Source organism: Lutjanus erythropterus, chromosome 13 (genome assembly GCF_056507025.1).
Source record: "Lutjanus erythropterus isolate fLutEry1 chromosome 13, fLutEry1.hap2, whole genome shotgun sequence".
NCBI lineage: Eukaryota > Metazoa > Chordata > Actinopteri > Lutjaniformes > Lutjanidae > Lutjanus > Lutjanus erythropterus.
This window is the reverse complement of record NC_139329.1, coordinates 2,553,441-2,571,435: the sequence shown is the minus strand read 5'-3', so window position 1 is coordinate 2,571,435 and position 17,995 is coordinate 2,553,441. Positions and strand designations below refer to the sequence as shown.

General features: G+C 42.0%; 1 protein-coding gene across 1 annotated transcript in view; it reads right to left on the bottom strand.

Moving 5' to 3' along the window:
- Window positions 1-15,213, bottom strand: part of tango6 (transport and golgi organization 6 homolog (Drosophila)) — a 224,728-nt gene extending 209,515 nt beyond the window's left edge. Inside the window, exons 1-13 of the mRNA XM_084734287.1 lie at window positions 15,082-15,213; window positions 11,854-12,497; window positions 10,758-10,880; window positions 10,024-10,183; window positions 9,557-9,663; window positions 7,962-8,124; window positions 7,786-7,853; window positions 7,049-7,161; window positions 6,378-6,554; window positions 6,108-6,234; window positions 5,819-6,022; window positions 3,492-3,635; window positions 1,641-2,171 (exon numbers count right to left, since the gene is read on the bottom strand). Of these exons, the coding sequence (XP_084590413.1) occupies window positions 1,641-2,171; window positions 3,492-3,635; window positions 5,819-6,022; window positions 6,108-6,234; window positions 6,378-6,554; window positions 7,049-7,161; window positions 7,786-7,853; window positions 7,962-8,124; window positions 9,557-9,663; window positions 10,024-10,183; window positions 10,758-10,880; window positions 11,854-12,497; window positions 15,082-15,130 (2,610 nt within the window). The 5' untranslated portion in view covers window positions 15,131-15,213. The remainder of the gene's footprint in view (window positions 1-1,640; window positions 2,172-3,491; window positions 3,636-5,818; window positions 6,023-6,107; window positions 6,235-6,377; window positions 6,555-7,048; window positions 7,162-7,785; window positions 7,854-7,961; window positions 8,125-9,556; window positions 9,664-10,023; window positions 10,184-10,757; window positions 10,881-11,853; window positions 12,498-15,081) is intronic.
- Window positions 15,214-17,995: the final 2,782 nt, after the last annotated feature.

Here is a 17,995-nt window from a genome sequence, read left to right as displayed (position 1 = left end):
TTTCAAAAAGGAAGAAAATGTCTGAGCACTTGGACATAGAGGAGAAACAGTGTTTTTATGGCTGCAGCTGTGCCGCTTGGGATAGAGCTTGTGTACCAGCTTCAGCCGTGTGCATGCATTTCCAGTCTCAGAGGCTACAGTTGACAATGAGGCTGAAAACACGGTGTAAATGGTGTCTTTTTGGGTTACATTTTACTGTCACCTCTTACAGACACTTAAATCACACCACGGGAGCGGTACGGAGACAGTTTGTGGGTCATTTGTGCGCACTTGAGGTCTTCGCCCGTCCCTGCATCGGCACGGGGGCGAGTGGGTGTCGAGAGCCGTTTGGTTTTCGGGGCGGACCGTGGCTTCGGGGCGACGTCCGACGGCCGCGGCGACGCGTGTCCTCTCCGCCCGGGGCGGGTCCGGCCGGTGGGCGGCGGTGGCCGGCCCCCCCGAGTGGCGCGGGGGTGCTCGGGCCCGTCCAACGCTGCTTGCAGCTTTAATTTTACTTGTAATTGAGTAATACTTTAATAATGTAACAGTACTTGTACTTGAGTGCAGACTTTCAGTACTCTTTCAACCACTGTTTAATACTCGTTTAGCTTATCTGTTTCTTAAAATTCATGACTAAAGTCTTGTATATTTCCCCTTCACTTTACCATCCGTCTGTTTCACTGCCCACGTACTTCATGCATCATTTACGTTGGCACTGAAGTTAAGCAATACATCCACTAGAGGGTGCTGCTCAGAGTCATAAGTTACCCCGAAGAAGAACAGTCAAAAGTTTCTGACAACAACAAACATGGTGACGCTGGAGGAGGTTGTAATAATGAACCTCCTGAGGAAGAGACAAGAGTGGAGGCAGTGTTGTAGACAGCTGTGGTCTGTGTGGACATTAAATACGTGGGAACTTCCTCATCATGTCCTGTGGTCGTGTCTTGCTTGAACTATTGGCTACACTGCTACACTGTCCCACCCCCATGACTACTGGAGGTACTGCTCTGTTTCATCTGTAGCTGTACGTTTTCAGGAAACATGCACAAATACAACAAAATGAATGCAGAGTACAGACAAGAGGCTCTGCCTGTATCTGTGTACATATCTAACATTAAATCAGTCCCTCCAGGATTTCACAGGCTTTTCAAGGGATTGCTGCAGCCTTAAATGGCAGATTTCACAGCAGCTTTTATAAAAAAAAATGTGATGAATACAATGTTTTTAGGCATTTTTGCAATGAAGTTGATGGGTCAAGAAAAATTTGTGCAGAATTCATTAAAAAACAAAGGATTTGTAGGATACTCAGCTACATTTGAAGTCCACAGGGCACCGATAAATGTCAATAATACTGACAAATCTTGTTTTTCAGTAATTGTGACAAATGAAAAATACTAAAGAAAATCACAAAACACTGATGTGTGATGGTTGCATGGGGGGCTTCTATGATTGGTTGAACTCACAGGAAGCAACACTGATTGGTCAAATCTGCAGAAAAGTTGCAGAGTTTGGATAAAATTGCAAGGTTGTGCAGAATTCACAGGGATTGGTTGGGATCACAACATCACAATTCCCTGGAGGGACAAAAAATTTTGCAAGTTTTAGAAAAATAATGCTAAAACAAAGTACAAAAACGCTGAAGTAAATAACCAGTCACCCACCATGAAGACTTTCTCCTGGGCCTGGACAGCTTCTGGGTTTCTGTTTTGCACCATCTGGGTCAGGACCCTCAGGGCAACCGCTCTGGTTGGCACGTCTGGGTCACACGCCTCTGACAGCAAATCAGAAAAGGCTTTGGTCGGCGGGTGGGGGTCACTGGTGCCAGAGGTCCCCCCTCCACTTTTTGGACGTGTTCCTGCTGCAGACCCCGCAGAGGACACCGGCGGTCTGATCTGGCTGTTGCTGGGTGGATCACTGTGCAGGGGAGACGACCGAGGACTGCTGTGTGAGCTTTTGGCTTCAGTTTGCATCTTTTGCTTTTTCCTCGAAGTCAGGTTTGTGGAGGGCTGAGCAGCAGCAGCAGCAGCAGCAGCAGCAGAGTTGAGGTTCTCAGGTCGGTAGGCGCCATGAGTGGCAATGACAGCTCTGAGGTTGGACGCCAGCTCCTGGATGACCACGTCAGTATGCATCTGAGACAGCGTCTCCAGCGGTGGGAGCAGCCTCGACATAGAGTAGTAGTCCTCTGCATTGAGCTGGAATATTAACATAAGGTGAAGATGATTAGGTGAGAGCAGGATGTGCTGAACACGTAACGTCCCGGGGGAAACCCTGTAGAACGTACAGTACCTTTTAACACTTTTCATGCTTTCAGACACCCAGTACTTACTGTACCAGCACACCTGCCAAAATGGGATGTCAGTGTTCTGTGTTTTGAACGGCTGACAGCAGCTACTGGTGACACTGGATCCTACTAAGAACATGATCATCAATATAGCAAGTTGAGGCAACTAGTAATACCATAAACACTGATTCTTGGCACAGACTGAATAATTGAAGCTGATGGGGTTTTTTTTAATTACTGCTCAGACACCATTTTTTCTCTGTGGAACACAGTCACACTAACATGACACCTTCATGGGTTTAGTACACACAGCAGTTTTTAAATTTCAAAAGTCAGCTCTGCTAATTAGGGATGTGCGTAGTTAGTCGACTACATGATTAAACGTTGCAACCCTTGCAAGTCAGCATCAGAAATAGCAGTTGGTTAAAATATTTATCAATATTTTATTCATGCACAATGCCAGTCAACTGTTGTTGCCTCTAAGGTTTTATCAGTGCCACTAGCCAGGGCTGCAGTTCTCACTATACATGTGTGACTCCAGTGAATAATGTCCTGATAGAAACATGCTGTCTTCACTTAGAGACTACTTTTTTTTAGCGGACAGAGGACTGATAGAGAGCTGAACATTATGATGTCACAGTGAAGGTGACCATAGACCTTTTGGATATAAAATGTCAACACCTCATTACTTTATCCTGTTAGATACATGTGTGTAATTTTGTCATAATTACTGTATGAATTCTTGAGCTACTGCCAAAAATGTGAATAGAGAGGTCATCTGGACCTTTGACCACCTAAACACTGTGTCAGTTCCCTCAATGTGTTCTTGAGATATCAGCTGTCAAGAACACACTACCCTCAAAACATAATGACTTTGGCTATGAAAAAAATAAAGGCGTAAAAGTCACTAATAAATTTTTTTTTTCAAAATTCTGAATCACACAGGTCTTTCAGGATACACCCATGAATGTGCATGAAAAAAATTAGGCTGATTGGTCCAATAGTATTCGAGATTAGCTGCAGACAAGCTGTAGGTCCAGTGATCACTGACACACACACTCACACACTCACTCACAGTCAAAATTAATTAAACGCATTCAACACATATATGAGGTGTTTTGATGAATATGTAAAATTGTTTGCTTCACCTCCAGTATTGTACACACATCAGAAGGTCAGTGTTTAATGAGCGACATGTTGGTGTGTTGAGTTTACTACACACTGTGTGTACCTGAGGTCCAGACAGCAGAGTGGCCACCAGGCCCATCCCCATGCTCAGCGTCTGGCTCTCTACCGGGTTCTCAAGACTTTGACCAGTGGACTTATCCAGACCCACACAGGCCCTCTGAAGCAGGGACACTATGAAGTCCACCACCTGGAGAAAGGATAAATAAAGAGAAAGAGAGTCAGGGGCTCAAATATGTTTAATATAAAAGTTGAACCTCAAAGTGAAGTTCGTAGAAACGAGAGCAACATGTAAGAGGAAATAAGCAGCAGGACATGTTTTTCAAAGCTTTTCAGGAAATTCTCAGAGAACTTTCAGTCCTTATAAAGACATCCAAAGGTAAGACATCTAAAAATAAGACATTATCAGTCAAGTGAGGCCAGTTTATCGGAGACGTTTCTTAATCTGTGAGGGAATGTTTGTTTGGCCCGACGCTAGCAGCCAGACAACCAGACAACTCTTCCCACCCCACCCCCCTGAACCCTCCCAGAAATGAAGCAAATGGGCTATTTTTGTGTGGCAGCATGACTCAACGTGGCCTGCTTCCATTACAATGACTCCCAGAGGAGCACAGGCGGATTCTAAAATGTGCTGGAGAAGGACAGATGCAGTCCCAGGAGGATGACCGAGAGGAAGGGACGTGAAACTTCAGGGAAGTCACACTAAGAGCACTTTCAACATTAAAGTGCAGCATTGCCCTGCAACATAATCTGTTTCATTAAATGTAAGTCTTAAACAAAACAACCACACAATACAAATTTGGGACACAGAGGCCGTCACAACCAGGTCAGGTAGACTATAGATAGAGCACTTCTCCTCTACAGCATATTTTTTTAGGTTTTGTGCCATCCACTGAATACTGCCAGTAGAACAAATTACTATGTTACAAAAAGAAAGGATGTGGGTTCACAAAATTCTTCAGAGATGAGAGGAGTTCAGAGAATCCAACACTCTGATTATTTATGGTACTATAGGCACCAGAGATGCAATTCTTCTGGACATGACAGGGACCGCATGAACACTTACTAGTCCTGTAGTCTGCTGTTAAATGCGAGAGGAAGGAGAAGAACGCCTACCAGCACTGAGCAACAATTACAAGTGTAAGATAGCAACATGTGCAGTTGCAGCAACAGCTCCGCTTCCACTCGCCAAAAAGAAAAAGTAGCAATGTGCAGATTGACCCAGTTAACCCACGGGGCGGCCAAGGTTCAGAGCGACTTTGTAGAAAATACCACGGGTCACAACAGGTGGGTCAAGTCAAAAACAACAGTCAGAGTGAGTTTAAATGACTCCCAGAAAGTCGGCATGTAATAGTCCCCCATCTACCTTCTTCTCCCCCTCTCTGTCTCCCTCACACACACACACACACACACACACACACACACACACACAGCGGTTCACACAGCAGCGCATCCAGTGCGCTCTGTCAGCTCAGCTGATCGATGCTCAAAGAACCACAAAATAGGTTCAATCTTCAGACTGCGGACTCTGTTCTTTTTCTACACTGTGCAGCTGAACACCAGGCTAAAGAATTCATTATAGACCAGACGTGGTCAAAATGAGGTTGGGGGCTAATGCAGGCCTCTGAAAGATTTCATGTGGCCTGCTAGGACAAAAATTTAAAATCTAGCAAGGACAGTCAACAGCATTTTGCCTACCATCAAACTGTAATCAGACCTTTATTTTGAAAGGGGTCAGTGCTGTGTTCATTGGTAATGATAATGAACTGTATCTTTTATATTAAACTATAACTTTATTCACTCAGTGCTGTACATACATGTTTTGTTCTTCTTCTACGTTTGCTGCTACTGTCTTTCCAACCTGTCTGCAGCCTGCATGGTTCACTGTAAAACATCAAGTTGTGGACATTACCAACAAAGTATTAGCCCACAATTCAACATAGCAATTCAGAAAGTGTGACCAACAGTAGAAGTGCTGTATGTAGAACACTTCTGACCATTCTATTATTAGAGATTTGGCCATTATTAGGACCTTATATCAGTTGTGTCTGACCCACGGCAGCCTGATCAATTTCTCATCTGGCCTTCTGTGAAAAATAATTGTCCACTCCGGGTATAGACCAACAGATGTGCACTACTATTCTGATAAAAATGAACTGTAAAAATAAGAAGGGGAAAAAGAGGGAGAGAATGAGAGAAAAGCAACAGCAGAAATCACTTCTGCATGACTTTCCAGACATGACAACATGCTCTCTTGACAGTGATTTGTGGCAGGCTCGGTAAATCAAGAGCAAGAACGGGAATCATGAATTCACTAGTATTGGAATTGATTACTGAATTTCTGGTATGGTAACATCCCTATTCTCCACTCACCTGCGTGCTTTTTCTCAGCACCACAGAATGATGCAGAGACTCAACCATCACAGCCAACACCTGAAGCAGAGCCAGTCTCTGGCCTCGCCTCGCAGCTCGACCCATCAACTGCTGCTCCACCTCCAGGAGCGTCATGGCCGACACGTCCAACTCCTGCTCGTCTTCCTTCTCTCCTTCTTCTGCAGCAGCCCAGCTGGTCAGCTCCTGAAGGGGGAGCGGATGAAATGAAGTTACCTTCTCCACAGAAGACTGAACCACGTTCTGCAGGTGCGAGTCTGTGTGTTCTTACCTGCAGCAGCTCCAGGAAGAAGTCTCCTGGCAGGTCAGAGCCTTTGAGCTCAGCCACCAGCTGCATCAGACACTCCAGCCTCCACTGCTCCCCTGACAGCTTCTCATACAGAGCATCGTCTTCATCGCTGTGGGACGACAGCAGAGAAGACAGATGGAGTTATAGAAACAGACGCCATCTCAAAAGAAAAGAGAAGCAAAGAAGGAATGAGATAAATAAAACTGCCTGAACAAAACAGTGAAGTTAAGACAGTGAGAACATGTGAGCGACCTGCAGCTCTCTCTGGAGCAGAGTCTGACTCCTCCGTCGCTGCCCGGGGAGAAGTGGAGGTCCGCTGCCCCAGTGTCCTCCTGTCCCTGCAGGCCTGAGAGCCTCCTCAGCGCTGACAGAGCTGCAGACGCCTCAGTGTGACTCAGGTACCACAGCAGGATCTCCTGACAGGGGGCGCTGTGCAGCACAGAGCAAACAATCAGTGCTCTGATTTACATCTGATTAACTACAACTAATGTATTCTGTGTATTATCGCTCAGTGTGCAATATTAATACTTCAGTCAGGTGTATTATCAACATTCTAAATAAAATACTATTATTCCCTCAGTGCAATTGTGTAAATTCAACTACTGAGTCTATTTATACTGCATATTTTTCCTATTTTTATATTTCCTCGTTTGAATTGTTCATGTTTTTTTTATATTTCATATTTGGATTGCTGCTGTAACACTGAAAATTCCCCTGCTGTGGGACTAACAAAGGAATATCTTTTATTATATTATTTGGTCTTTACATTTCCAAAGTACATTTTTTTTTTATTTTTCTCTCAAAGGGCAAAAAATGCATTTTCATTTCAGCTGGTCTTTATTTATGGTCAGAATAACCTCAGATCTATATGGTTTGTCGTTGATGCACAGCTACAGTCCAAAACACGGCAGAGGAAACATTACCGTAGGTGTGAGACGTTCTGCTTAGTGAAACAGAAGAGTGTGAAGATAACAGGGAGAACTTGTTCCAGAGCTTTGAGGAGAGGAGCTGACGGACTGTTTCCAACCACCCAGATCTGACAGAACGGGAGACACAAGGGCAGAGACGCAAAAAACGCCATGTGAGAGGCGTGATAAGGATTACAGAGAGGAAGAAAAACAGTTAGATGAGGAACGTCAGTGTTACTGAATTTAGACAAATGCAGCAGCTGCTTTGTGTGTTCTGCTGTCCAGCAGGTCCACCATTACTGCAGTGGCGCTTTGTGTTGTGTCACTTGGCGTCTGCTGGTTGTTTCTAGAAGGGACCCCAGGATTTGTGAAACTCTCGCAGGATTTTCTCATGATTTCAGTTCAAATCACAGGATCTTTGTAGACTTAGAAACTCAGAGACTTTATGATTACTTTCATTATTGATTCATCTGTTGATTATTTCCTCAATTAACTGATTAGTTGTTTGGCCCATAAAAATTATGAAATGATCAAAAATGTCGATCAAATCCCAAGAAAACATCAAATGTCTTGTTTTATCCATGACAACCCATTTTCAGTTTACTGCCAGAGATTTGGATTTTTCATAAATTAAATAAACTGGTTATCAAAATAGTTGGCAATTAATTTAATTATCAATTAACAATAATAATAATAATTTAATTTGAGGTGCATCGTTACAGTGTTGAGTGGATGCCTGCAGATGTCCTCACCTTGTACACGTCCTCAATACAACGGGTCAGCTCTGATTCCTCCACAGCAGTTTGGGGATGACCCTCGTCTGGAAAACACACACATGAACCACCGTGTTCAGCCCTGTTTGTACCTGACTGCTGTCTGTGACAAGGTTTCTACTCATACCGAAACAGAAGGTGAGCGTGTTACTGACTGGAGGCAGAGGTGCAGCGGTGGAGAGGAGTGAGCAGAGGAGTGAGCAGGTACTGCTGAGCAAAGCTGGGCTTCTCCTGAACCATGGAGAGCGCCGCCCTGGTGGCCACACGCTGAAACTGCTGCGCCGTCAGCTTGTCTTGAAAGTGCAGGAGGTTGAGGATCTGAACAACAACAGCAAAAAATTTATGAAATTACTTCATCATCATGTGCAATTGTACATTTCTATTATGTTTAATATAAAACTTTTAAATACTTTTTGCAATACTTCTTTTCAATATCACAGGTTATGTTATATTCAGCATCATGTGCAATATTCAATATCCTAGGTTTATATATGCAATATTATTTTTTTCTATTATGATTAATGTCATGCTTTAATACACAGTGCTGTCTCTTTTCGATTTAGCTTACTTTTGTTAGTCTATTAGGCACTGTTTCTTTATGTTTACTCATTGTACACTTTCTATTTTATATTTTATTTCACTTATTGGATGCTCTATTGTTATTGTAATTTTGGAGCAATCTGGTGCATGAATTTCCTCCAGGATTAATAAAGTTCTATCTCATCTTATCTTGGACTTGTGAGCAAGGCAACATGAGTAGTCAGCCAATCACACAGATGGGAAACAAGCCGCCGTTTATCCAAATTATCTGAACCAATTTATTTGGAGGTCAACCTGAAAGTGAGCACATCTGAAATGTCCGTAATAATTCCTGTTGTATCTCTTGACTGCTTGTGTTTTTGCCCCATCTGACTCTTTTTTTTGTGACGTTGCAGGTGTTCCCAGCTGTCCATAAAATAACACCCAAACTGTAACAAACCTGAATTATCCATTAAATACAAAACCAAGCACACACACAGAGCCTGGAGTTCGACCCAGGAATGAGTGAGACCTTGTACCAATGAAAGCTCATTTTAGAGCAGACAAGACCATACAAACCAATAGACAACAACAACAGTGCGGCAAACACAGTCTTAAAACAGCGGGGAGAATGTAGTTACATACTTTTTTTTAATATTTTTTTTTTGGCCTTTAATGACAGAACAGCTGAGGAAGTTACAGGAAATGGGGAAAGAGACACGCAGCAAAGGGCCATGGGCGGGAGGCCATACATGGGGCGCACGCGCTATCAACTGAGCTATCCAAGCGCCCCATGCAGTTACACACTTGACGGTATAGTTCACCCAGACATGAAAATTCATTCATTATTCATTATCTACTCACCCTCATGCTGATCGAAGGTCGGGTTTAGTTTTTTAGTCACAAAACACTGCTGGAGTTTCACAGGAAAACAGTGCTGCAGAATCTTCCAAAGAATGGAAGTGAATTTGGGTGAACTATCCCTTTAGTAGACATCTGTAATATATTTACTGCACTAAATCATAAAATGACTATGATATGTCATCAGAGATGCACACATGTACACTTGTGTAGGATTTGTGCACACTCTGTGTGGATGTGTAAAGGATCATGGTGATGCATCCTCGCATTCAAAATACTTCCATTATTTTTAATACAATTTGCTTAATTCTGACACATTGGTGCTGTGAGGAAAAGCTCTAGCATCCGTGTGTTTGTGCATCCAGCTCACCTGAGGACACACTTCTCTGTAGTAGCTGTCTGCTGAGGCAGACTGTTGAGGACAGGTCACCAGGATCTTGGCCACACCATCACACTTCCTCCAGTCTGACTCGTCCCCTGCAGGACAGAGACACACTTTTAGTCTGAATACATACTGGATACAATTTGCACTCCATTATAAAGGTGACAAATAAACACAATCAGCATCATGTTCTGTAAAAAAAAAAAAAGGTTTTATATAGGCGCATATCGGACAACTTACACACTGATACTGATATAGACAAATATAGCTGTGATCAGATCAATATTGATCTGATATATCAATCTGGCTCTAATATAAAGACATAAAAACCTACATATTAAACACATATAATATACTTTACTTGCTCAAATTCTTAACGACTGATTAATTGATCATGATGTCACATCTGAGTCTCCTTCCTGCAGTCTTCCTTCATTCCCTACCGTCCTCCTCACCTGTTCCTCCCCCCAGGATGGCTCTGACTACAGCCTGGACACCGTGAGGCTGCATCAGGCGCTCAGACAGCAGCTGACCACACAGACGCCTCAGCCAGGCAGGAGCTGATCCCAGAGCTGCCCTGCTGCTGGAACCACTGGAGCTTCCCGCTGCGGCAGACTGGACCGAGGACAGCAGGTTTAAAACACAAGTGAGTCTTACAATCGTCTAAACCGAGAAATCTGAATGGAAAACTAAACCTTGTCAATTAATCTGTTGATTATTTTCTCGATTCATTGATTACATAATCCTGTCACAATCTTGTCAGTTGAAAAATCTTTCCAGTATATTTCCAATTTTTCAAGTATTTCTTTTCATTATCGATCAATCTATCGATTATTTACTTGTTTGGTCCATAGAAAATGATGTCCTCAATGTCAATGTCTTGTTTTGTCCAAAGCCCAAAGACATACAGTTTACAGCAAACAGCAGATATTCACATTTAAGAAGCTGAAATCAGGGAATTTTAACTTTTTTTTTCTTTAAAAACATGACTCAAACCAATTGATCAATTATCAAAATAGCTGGCGATTAATTTAATAATCAATTAATTGTTGCAGCTCTGGTCCCTGTTGTCTGCGGGAATCATCCCTTCATTATTTTGTGACACTGTTAAAATCTTTCAAATATTTATCAAATAAAAATCACACTCTTATCACTCCTTATCCAGCTGTCACTGCCAAAATTCCACCACCTGTTTGGGTCCACCTTGGAGAATCAGCAGCTCCTTGATGACGATTGGCTGGTAGACTTTTCCTAGAAGGTTTTTGAGGGCCTCCCTGCAGTTTCGACGTTCCTCAGCACTGAGCTCCCGCATCTACACAGTTTGCAAGAAGAAAAACAAAAACAGATGCTTTTTATTCATCTTGACTGCATGCATAAAAAGCATTTAATAAATATATATATATATATATTTGAAATGTTACTACAATTTTTCTTTTCTTACAATTTGTCTCTTGATTGTGCTGTTTTTGATGAAAATATACACATTTACACAGATGTTCTACAACATGAGGAGAGAACATATGCACATAACTGTATTTTTCATTGTTAGGGGTTAAAATTAATTGTATAAATCCACTTTTTTCAGTTCTGATCATCTTCCAACATTTGAATTTGGATCTACCAAAACCAATTCTATACAGCTACCAGCTTTTTCCTTGATGTTAATGATTATTTATTAATGTAGTAATAGTAGTAGTAGTAGTAAGATTACATGAGGCTGAACGGCACAAATGTTTTGTGTAATGCAACTTCTGTCCTGGCATCATTCAACGATTGTAGATCTCTGTAGGATTCTGGTTTATGTCATTATCCTGTGCAGCTGATGTTCTTTGCATAATTTCCCATGATGCATTGCTGAGAGTATAAGTTTACTATTTTGTGTTCATGTTACAACATGAGTGTTGTGGCTAATCCGTTTCTTCAATTTCTGCAGTTCTCTCTGCTTTAAGGTAGTGTTTACAAATAGAAAACATGGCAAACGAGTGCCTTTGTGGAATTTATGTTAGAATGCGGATCAGTGCTCAATGTTTTCATGTTTTCATGTTCTCTGACATGTAAAATGTGTTTAGACTGAAAACCTTTTCTTTTCTTTATGCAGACTTTAATCACCAGCAGGTTCCCAGCTAGTGTTTAATAAGAATCAAACACACAAATGTCTTAAAATGCTGAGGAAAGCCACAGGTTGAAACATGTCTGTTATTTGGCTGCTGTGCTGCATTAAAACATTCATTAGTGAGTGCTGATGATTTTATTTGCACAAGAACAACTCCATATCCACATGTTACCTTCTCCTCCTCTGCCCGGTGAGGCTGGTAGCCCAGCTGGCACAGCGCTGCCATCACATCACCCAGATGGCGTGTGAACACCTGCGTGGCGAGAGATGACAGCTCTGCCAACTGCAGCAGGACGTTGGTGGTGGTAAGAAGGCGGCGTCCCACCGCTGGCACCGCCCCAACACAGATGAGCTTTTCCACCACGGCTCCAAACGCGGACCTGCGACTCAGTGGCACCCCGACTCCAGGAGCCAGGTAGGGGCAGAGCCCCAGAGAAACCACAAATTGAAGAGCAGCTCCAAACATCTTCTGCTGGGAGACACTGAGGACGTCGGGAGGGAGAGGCGGAGCCATCTCAGGGGTGCGCAGTTTGGCTGCAGAGGGAGCAGAAGTCTGCTGGAAGCGCTTGAGTTCAGCAGAAAGGTGTCGTGCTAAGGTGAGGAGCAGCAGGAGGCACTCCTGGACAAAGCACCATGTGGCGTCCTCAGTATCGCTGGAGAACCAGTCTGCTGCCGCCATCACCTCCTCCCTCAGCCTCCTCACCTCCTCATAACTGCTGTCACTCTGAAGCTGCTCCAAGAGAACGGCTCTGTTGGTGCGCAGTGCTGCAAGGAGAGCCTCCTGCTGTGAGGACTGAGCATCACGCACAGACGACTCTGCAGACAAGAACACAGAGCAGTGCATTGTGGGTTGTGTATGACTAATTCTATTCAGGTTAGGACTGGACAGAATCTTGATATTATATCCACATCATGACATGGACTAGATACTGTTTTAGATTTTAGATATAGTTGGATACAGTATTTATTAGATCTGTCCCTAACTAAGCACAGTGCAGTGTGCCGCACTAAATTCCTACATGAGCTTAAATGAGTAAGTTTTACTAGTTACTAGTTATGCTTTTATCATATTTTCACACAGTCAGAGAAATTAAAAATGTGTGTCCTCCTATAGTTCAGTTATAAAATCAGTGAACCTGCAGAGCTTCTCTCCCCAGGCCTCAGTCGCTGTCCAGCATCACCTACACTGCACGCTCCGTGCTCCTTTACACCATCTGTATATATGTTATGTTATGTTAAGAAAGGGGCAGGTAATATAACATTCATCTTCCTCCTGCTCCTCTTTTTGATCATGAAACATACACAAGTTGTTTGTATAAGTGTATCATCTGTTTTGTGAAACTGGCTTTGAAATGATCAAAATAAATGAAGTGAAACAAAGCATTTTGAGGCTCTAGAGCAGGGGTGCCCACACTTTTTCGGCTTGCGAGCTACTTTTAAAATGACCAAGTCAAAATGATCTACCTACATTAAAAATGAGGAGGCAGACTCACAGCCCAGTCCACCCACCCCGAAAATGATCAAGACAGCAGCAGCACCCCCAGATTGTGACCCCCGGGACCGGGACATCAGCTGTGCACCTGCAACTCAAGCTAACGTCCCAGGTCAAAATGCGAGTATTTCAGAGGCACCGCATCAAACAACTAGCTTCACATTTCCGGGAAGGTCATTTGGTAAAGAAACATTTTGTCGGTCATTCAGTGCGAGCTGTTTTAGCAAATGGAGATGGCTCCATTATATTGAGGACGGCGATCGCGTTGTTTGTTTCATGTTCATGGAGATGTTTTGGACAGTCTGGACATTGGCAGCCTAATGAGGAGCTTCATCAGCGCCAACCCGGAGAGGAAAGCCACATTTGGAGTTGTGTGACGCCGGTCAGACACTTTTCTTTTCTAATGCTGCCGTCGCGCAGCACACGGCGCCTTTACACACAGAGTTCAGCACCACAGTGACATGGACAGCAGCCGTGACAAATTGTTTATGGTTGACGAGGTGATCGGCACCATGGACAGTTATACAGACAGATTTTTGCAGTCTTAATTACTGTGCGGGTATTTTTTAATCATTATTATGAATGCAGGGAGTTGCGAGTGCAGCGCAGAGCTTTTTTTTTCTCAGCCCCCTCCTGCTGAGAATATGTTCCCGCGGCTATGTCTCACACTGGCTGCCCTGTACGTCAGTCAAGTGGCAAATGCCATACTGGGGATGGATGATAGGCTAACATCTAATTTTCTTGTTGAATGGCATGCGATCTACCCACACTGCCTTTGCGATCGACCAGTCGATCGCGATCGACGTATTGGGCACCCCTGCTCTGGAGGGAGCTGCATGAAATCCGATTAATGGCCTCAAGTGATGTCACTTGAGTCAGTGTTGGTTCAGCCCAGGGATAGGTATTGATACTGATATCAATACCTATCCAGCTTAATGATATGGATACTTACTGATACCCTTATTGATACTATTCACTAGGGCTGCACAATATCTGGTAAAAAAAAAAAAAAAAAGAAAGTAATATTGCAATTATTTTGACTGAAACTGTGATTAGGATATGATATGCAATACGATTAGTAGGAAAGATCATTTAAATGGTGATATTTACTGAGGTCTGTATCAAGCAAACATCTCTTCTTTCATCTGGAGAACAAGATTATTAGGCCAGATAATATCTGCAGCACTACAGTACCTCATCAGAATGATGTTTTCTCATACATGTTTCAAAAAATTGTGGTCGCATTTGGCCATATTGCAGTTTTATTTAAATTAACTGTGCAGCCCTACCAAAATCTCATGACATTTATTTATTTTATCCATATCACCCAGCCCTAGTTATGAATTCACAGTAGAGAAAAGGCACAGTACATGTGACATCGTGGAAAAGACTGAAAATATCAAGATATTATTTATAATCATGTGTTGACTGCTGCTGTTGTTGTTGTTGTTGTTGTTGTTGTTGTTGTTGTTGTTGTTGTTGTTATTTTCCAGTGCTGCACTACAGTCTGTGCAGTGAAACTGTCATCTGACAACTGATCAAACACCAGCAGGCAGACAGACAAATGTTTGGGTTAAATCAGCAGCAGGTCAGCTCAAAGCTTCGAGTAGTGACGTTCACTAAGATGTTGCTTATCATTTGTATCATTTGTATCATTGTGTATCATTGTGTATCATTGTGTATCACTAGGTAGACTCCTGACTGACCACGAAGCACTTTAAATTAAAGAAATAAACAGCTGATGAACTTCAGTGCAGACTGATGGTAAATCGGACAAATAATGAGAGTTGTTTCGCTCATAGCAGCTAAAAGGAGAGGCTAAAGACAGTGGTCATGAACTCATTATCAACCAGTACACTCATTATTAGTTAGCTTCGTGACTGTCTGTGTGTCAAAGTGTCCACTTACCGAGAGGTTTGGTCAGGATGTGAACCGCTGAGAGGATCTCTGAAGTCATCTCCTCATCACACACACAAGTAACACTAATCTGTCATACACAAGTCTGCTAAGCATTTGTTTTTAATACGAACAGCATGCTGATAGGAGCATCTCAAAATGGCGCTGAAATTATACGTCATCACGACCTGGGCTCATGGGATTGGCTCACGCTGCCTTCGTCATCTGCATAGCTATCGAACCAGCGCGTCTGTTTGTCTGTGTTCTCATTATGATTTACTGTGTATTAATCTCCATACTGTTATTTCTTCCTCGTTGCTTTTTTGTTGTTTGTCTGTTGTTATGTGTACTTTTACACCGTTTGCAATGTTAATGAAATAGAAAATAAAAAAACAAAAAAGTAAAAAAAAAAGCAAAAAAAGTGTCTATCAAACTCAATCAAATTCATTCGCTCTGTCCTGACAAAGGAAGTCCAACCTGCTCAATCTTATAGAAATAATATGCAGAATATTTCTGGCTAATCAACAGAAGCCTGTCGAAGCCCATTCCCACCACTGAAACAAAAATATCCCCATGGTAAGACATAATTATCAGATAAAAGTGTCAAAATTATGAGATACGAAGTTAAGATTTTGACCTTTTATCTCATAATTTCAAATGGAATTCCACAGTATCTAAATTAAGAACACAGAATATTTAAGAGTAAAATTTGTTTTTGAGAGCAATGGATGTGTTTTATGTGATGGTGATGTTGAAACAGCAGAGCATCTTTTTATTTCATGTTCTCGTACACAATGCCCCCCCATTTTTTTTTTTTTTTTTTTTTTTTTTCTGACGTGTCATTAGAAAATAAATAATTGGACCTGATGACCAATCTCATACTTAGTCATTTTTTATTCACAAGTTTATTAAAAGCCCACCCATCTCCATAAGTTACAATGATGAACGTCAACTGTTAAATCCCTTAAATTCTTGCATTCTTTTGTTTCAAATAGGGTGTGAAAATATGTGCAGGTGTTATCCAGTTAATTAAATAGTTGTAAAATATATGCTAAGTGGCTAAGTGTTGCAGTGGCGGAATCAACTATTTGAAGGGCAGGGGTGAAAAACATAAAAAAGGCATCAGCTGTATTCTGTGGAGCCCAACACACCAAAAGTTGTTAAGCATTTATAATGAAACAGATCAGTCCCTGGTTCAGATTGAAATTGTTTTAATGTGACCTAAACAACAACAATTAAAGATGTGTAAAAAATAAAATAAAATAAAATAAAAACACTAAGCATTTAAAGGCATGTATGAGTTCAACTAATTTTCCAGCCGCCTATATGATACTGCATGATTTTTTCTCCACTGGAGGGACACCCTACGTCTGTCCATCCTGGGAGGGGGGATTCCTCCTCTGTGGCACTTCCTGAGCTCCCTTCCATTTTTTCCCCTGTTAAAATTGTTTTTTGTTGTTGTTGTTGTTGTTTTTTTTTCTTTTCCTCTATCCTTCCTTCCGAGGGTCTAAAGGACAGAGAGTGTTGCACACCATACAGATTGCAAACCCCCCCCCCACCCCCCGCCAGGGCAAATTGTGGTCTGTGATATTGGGCTATAAATAAAATTAGGCTTCACCTGATCCTAGAGGATCAGGACACTTCATCATGTTTTATCTACCATAGGAGCATCCAGGAGGGCACAGCAGCATTTTGCAACACAGACACCCAACCTTACTATCCTCATGTCCTATAAAACCTACGGACACACTAACATACTGCACAGCCTCTAAAGCTGTGAGAAGTAGAACCTTAGCCTTATGAATTTGTTTTATTTTTATCTTTGTTTATGTTTGCGTTTTACTTTTATTTCTTTATACTTTAATATATTGTGCCTATCTGTTTTTATGAATTATGATTTGTGCACAACCTCGAGCATATTTCATTGCTGCTTTTGAAATGGTAAACCTGTTGTAAGTTCCATTGTGGTTAATAAAGTTAACACAACACAACTCATTAACTAACAGGAAGCTTTTAGCTGACAAGAAAACAGAAAATTAAAAGTGATAAGAAATACTAATAGAAAGTTTTCGCTCTGCCTCCCAGTACTTTGACTTCTCAAAATATTTACTATCTCATAACTTTCTTCCTGGCAGAAAAGACAAGACTTCCACAGTAGACAGATATAGCCTATGTATACAGATCTGAAGCACGGGTGCATGAATAACTTTATTTATTCTTCAGCATGGACCTACTGGCATTAAATACAAACTGTGGGATGTAAATGTGGGTTATGTGCTGCCAGAAGCAGGTCTGGCACCGTTCCATCCTCAACCTGCACTGCTCCATCAAACAGCAGTCATAGACATCTCCTGTACTGACTTCCCTCTCTCAACTGATTCACATGACAAACTAACACACAACACACTCTCATCATTCTCATTGTAACCTTGCATGAGTGTGTGTTACTGGTAGTGTGTTTTTAACATGCTCAGGAATTGTATTACATATATATTATCTATTATACTTATTTACATGAAAAATGATAGTGGATTTTTACATGCTATACGAGAACACAGAACATGCTGATCAAGTATTTCTGTATCCCACAGCAGTATCTCATGTGTGATTATGCTGGAGGACCATTCTCTGGTTATGGTGGAGCGCCCCCTGCTGGACATCATGTCTTCTGTCTGCACCTGTTTGCCACATGGATGAGAGCAATCCTTTGTTCCTGTATCATACCCCTGCTTCCTTTTGGGTGAAAACAACCACTTTATTTCCCTGGTGGTAAATACAAATGCTGAGGCCTTTGACAGATTAAAAAATAAAATAAGCAAACCAAGTCACTATGTCACATGTCAGGTGAGCAGGCAAGAATACTTAATTATACTTTTCTTAAGTGTATATTGATCACACATTATATATATTGCCTTGCACATAAAGT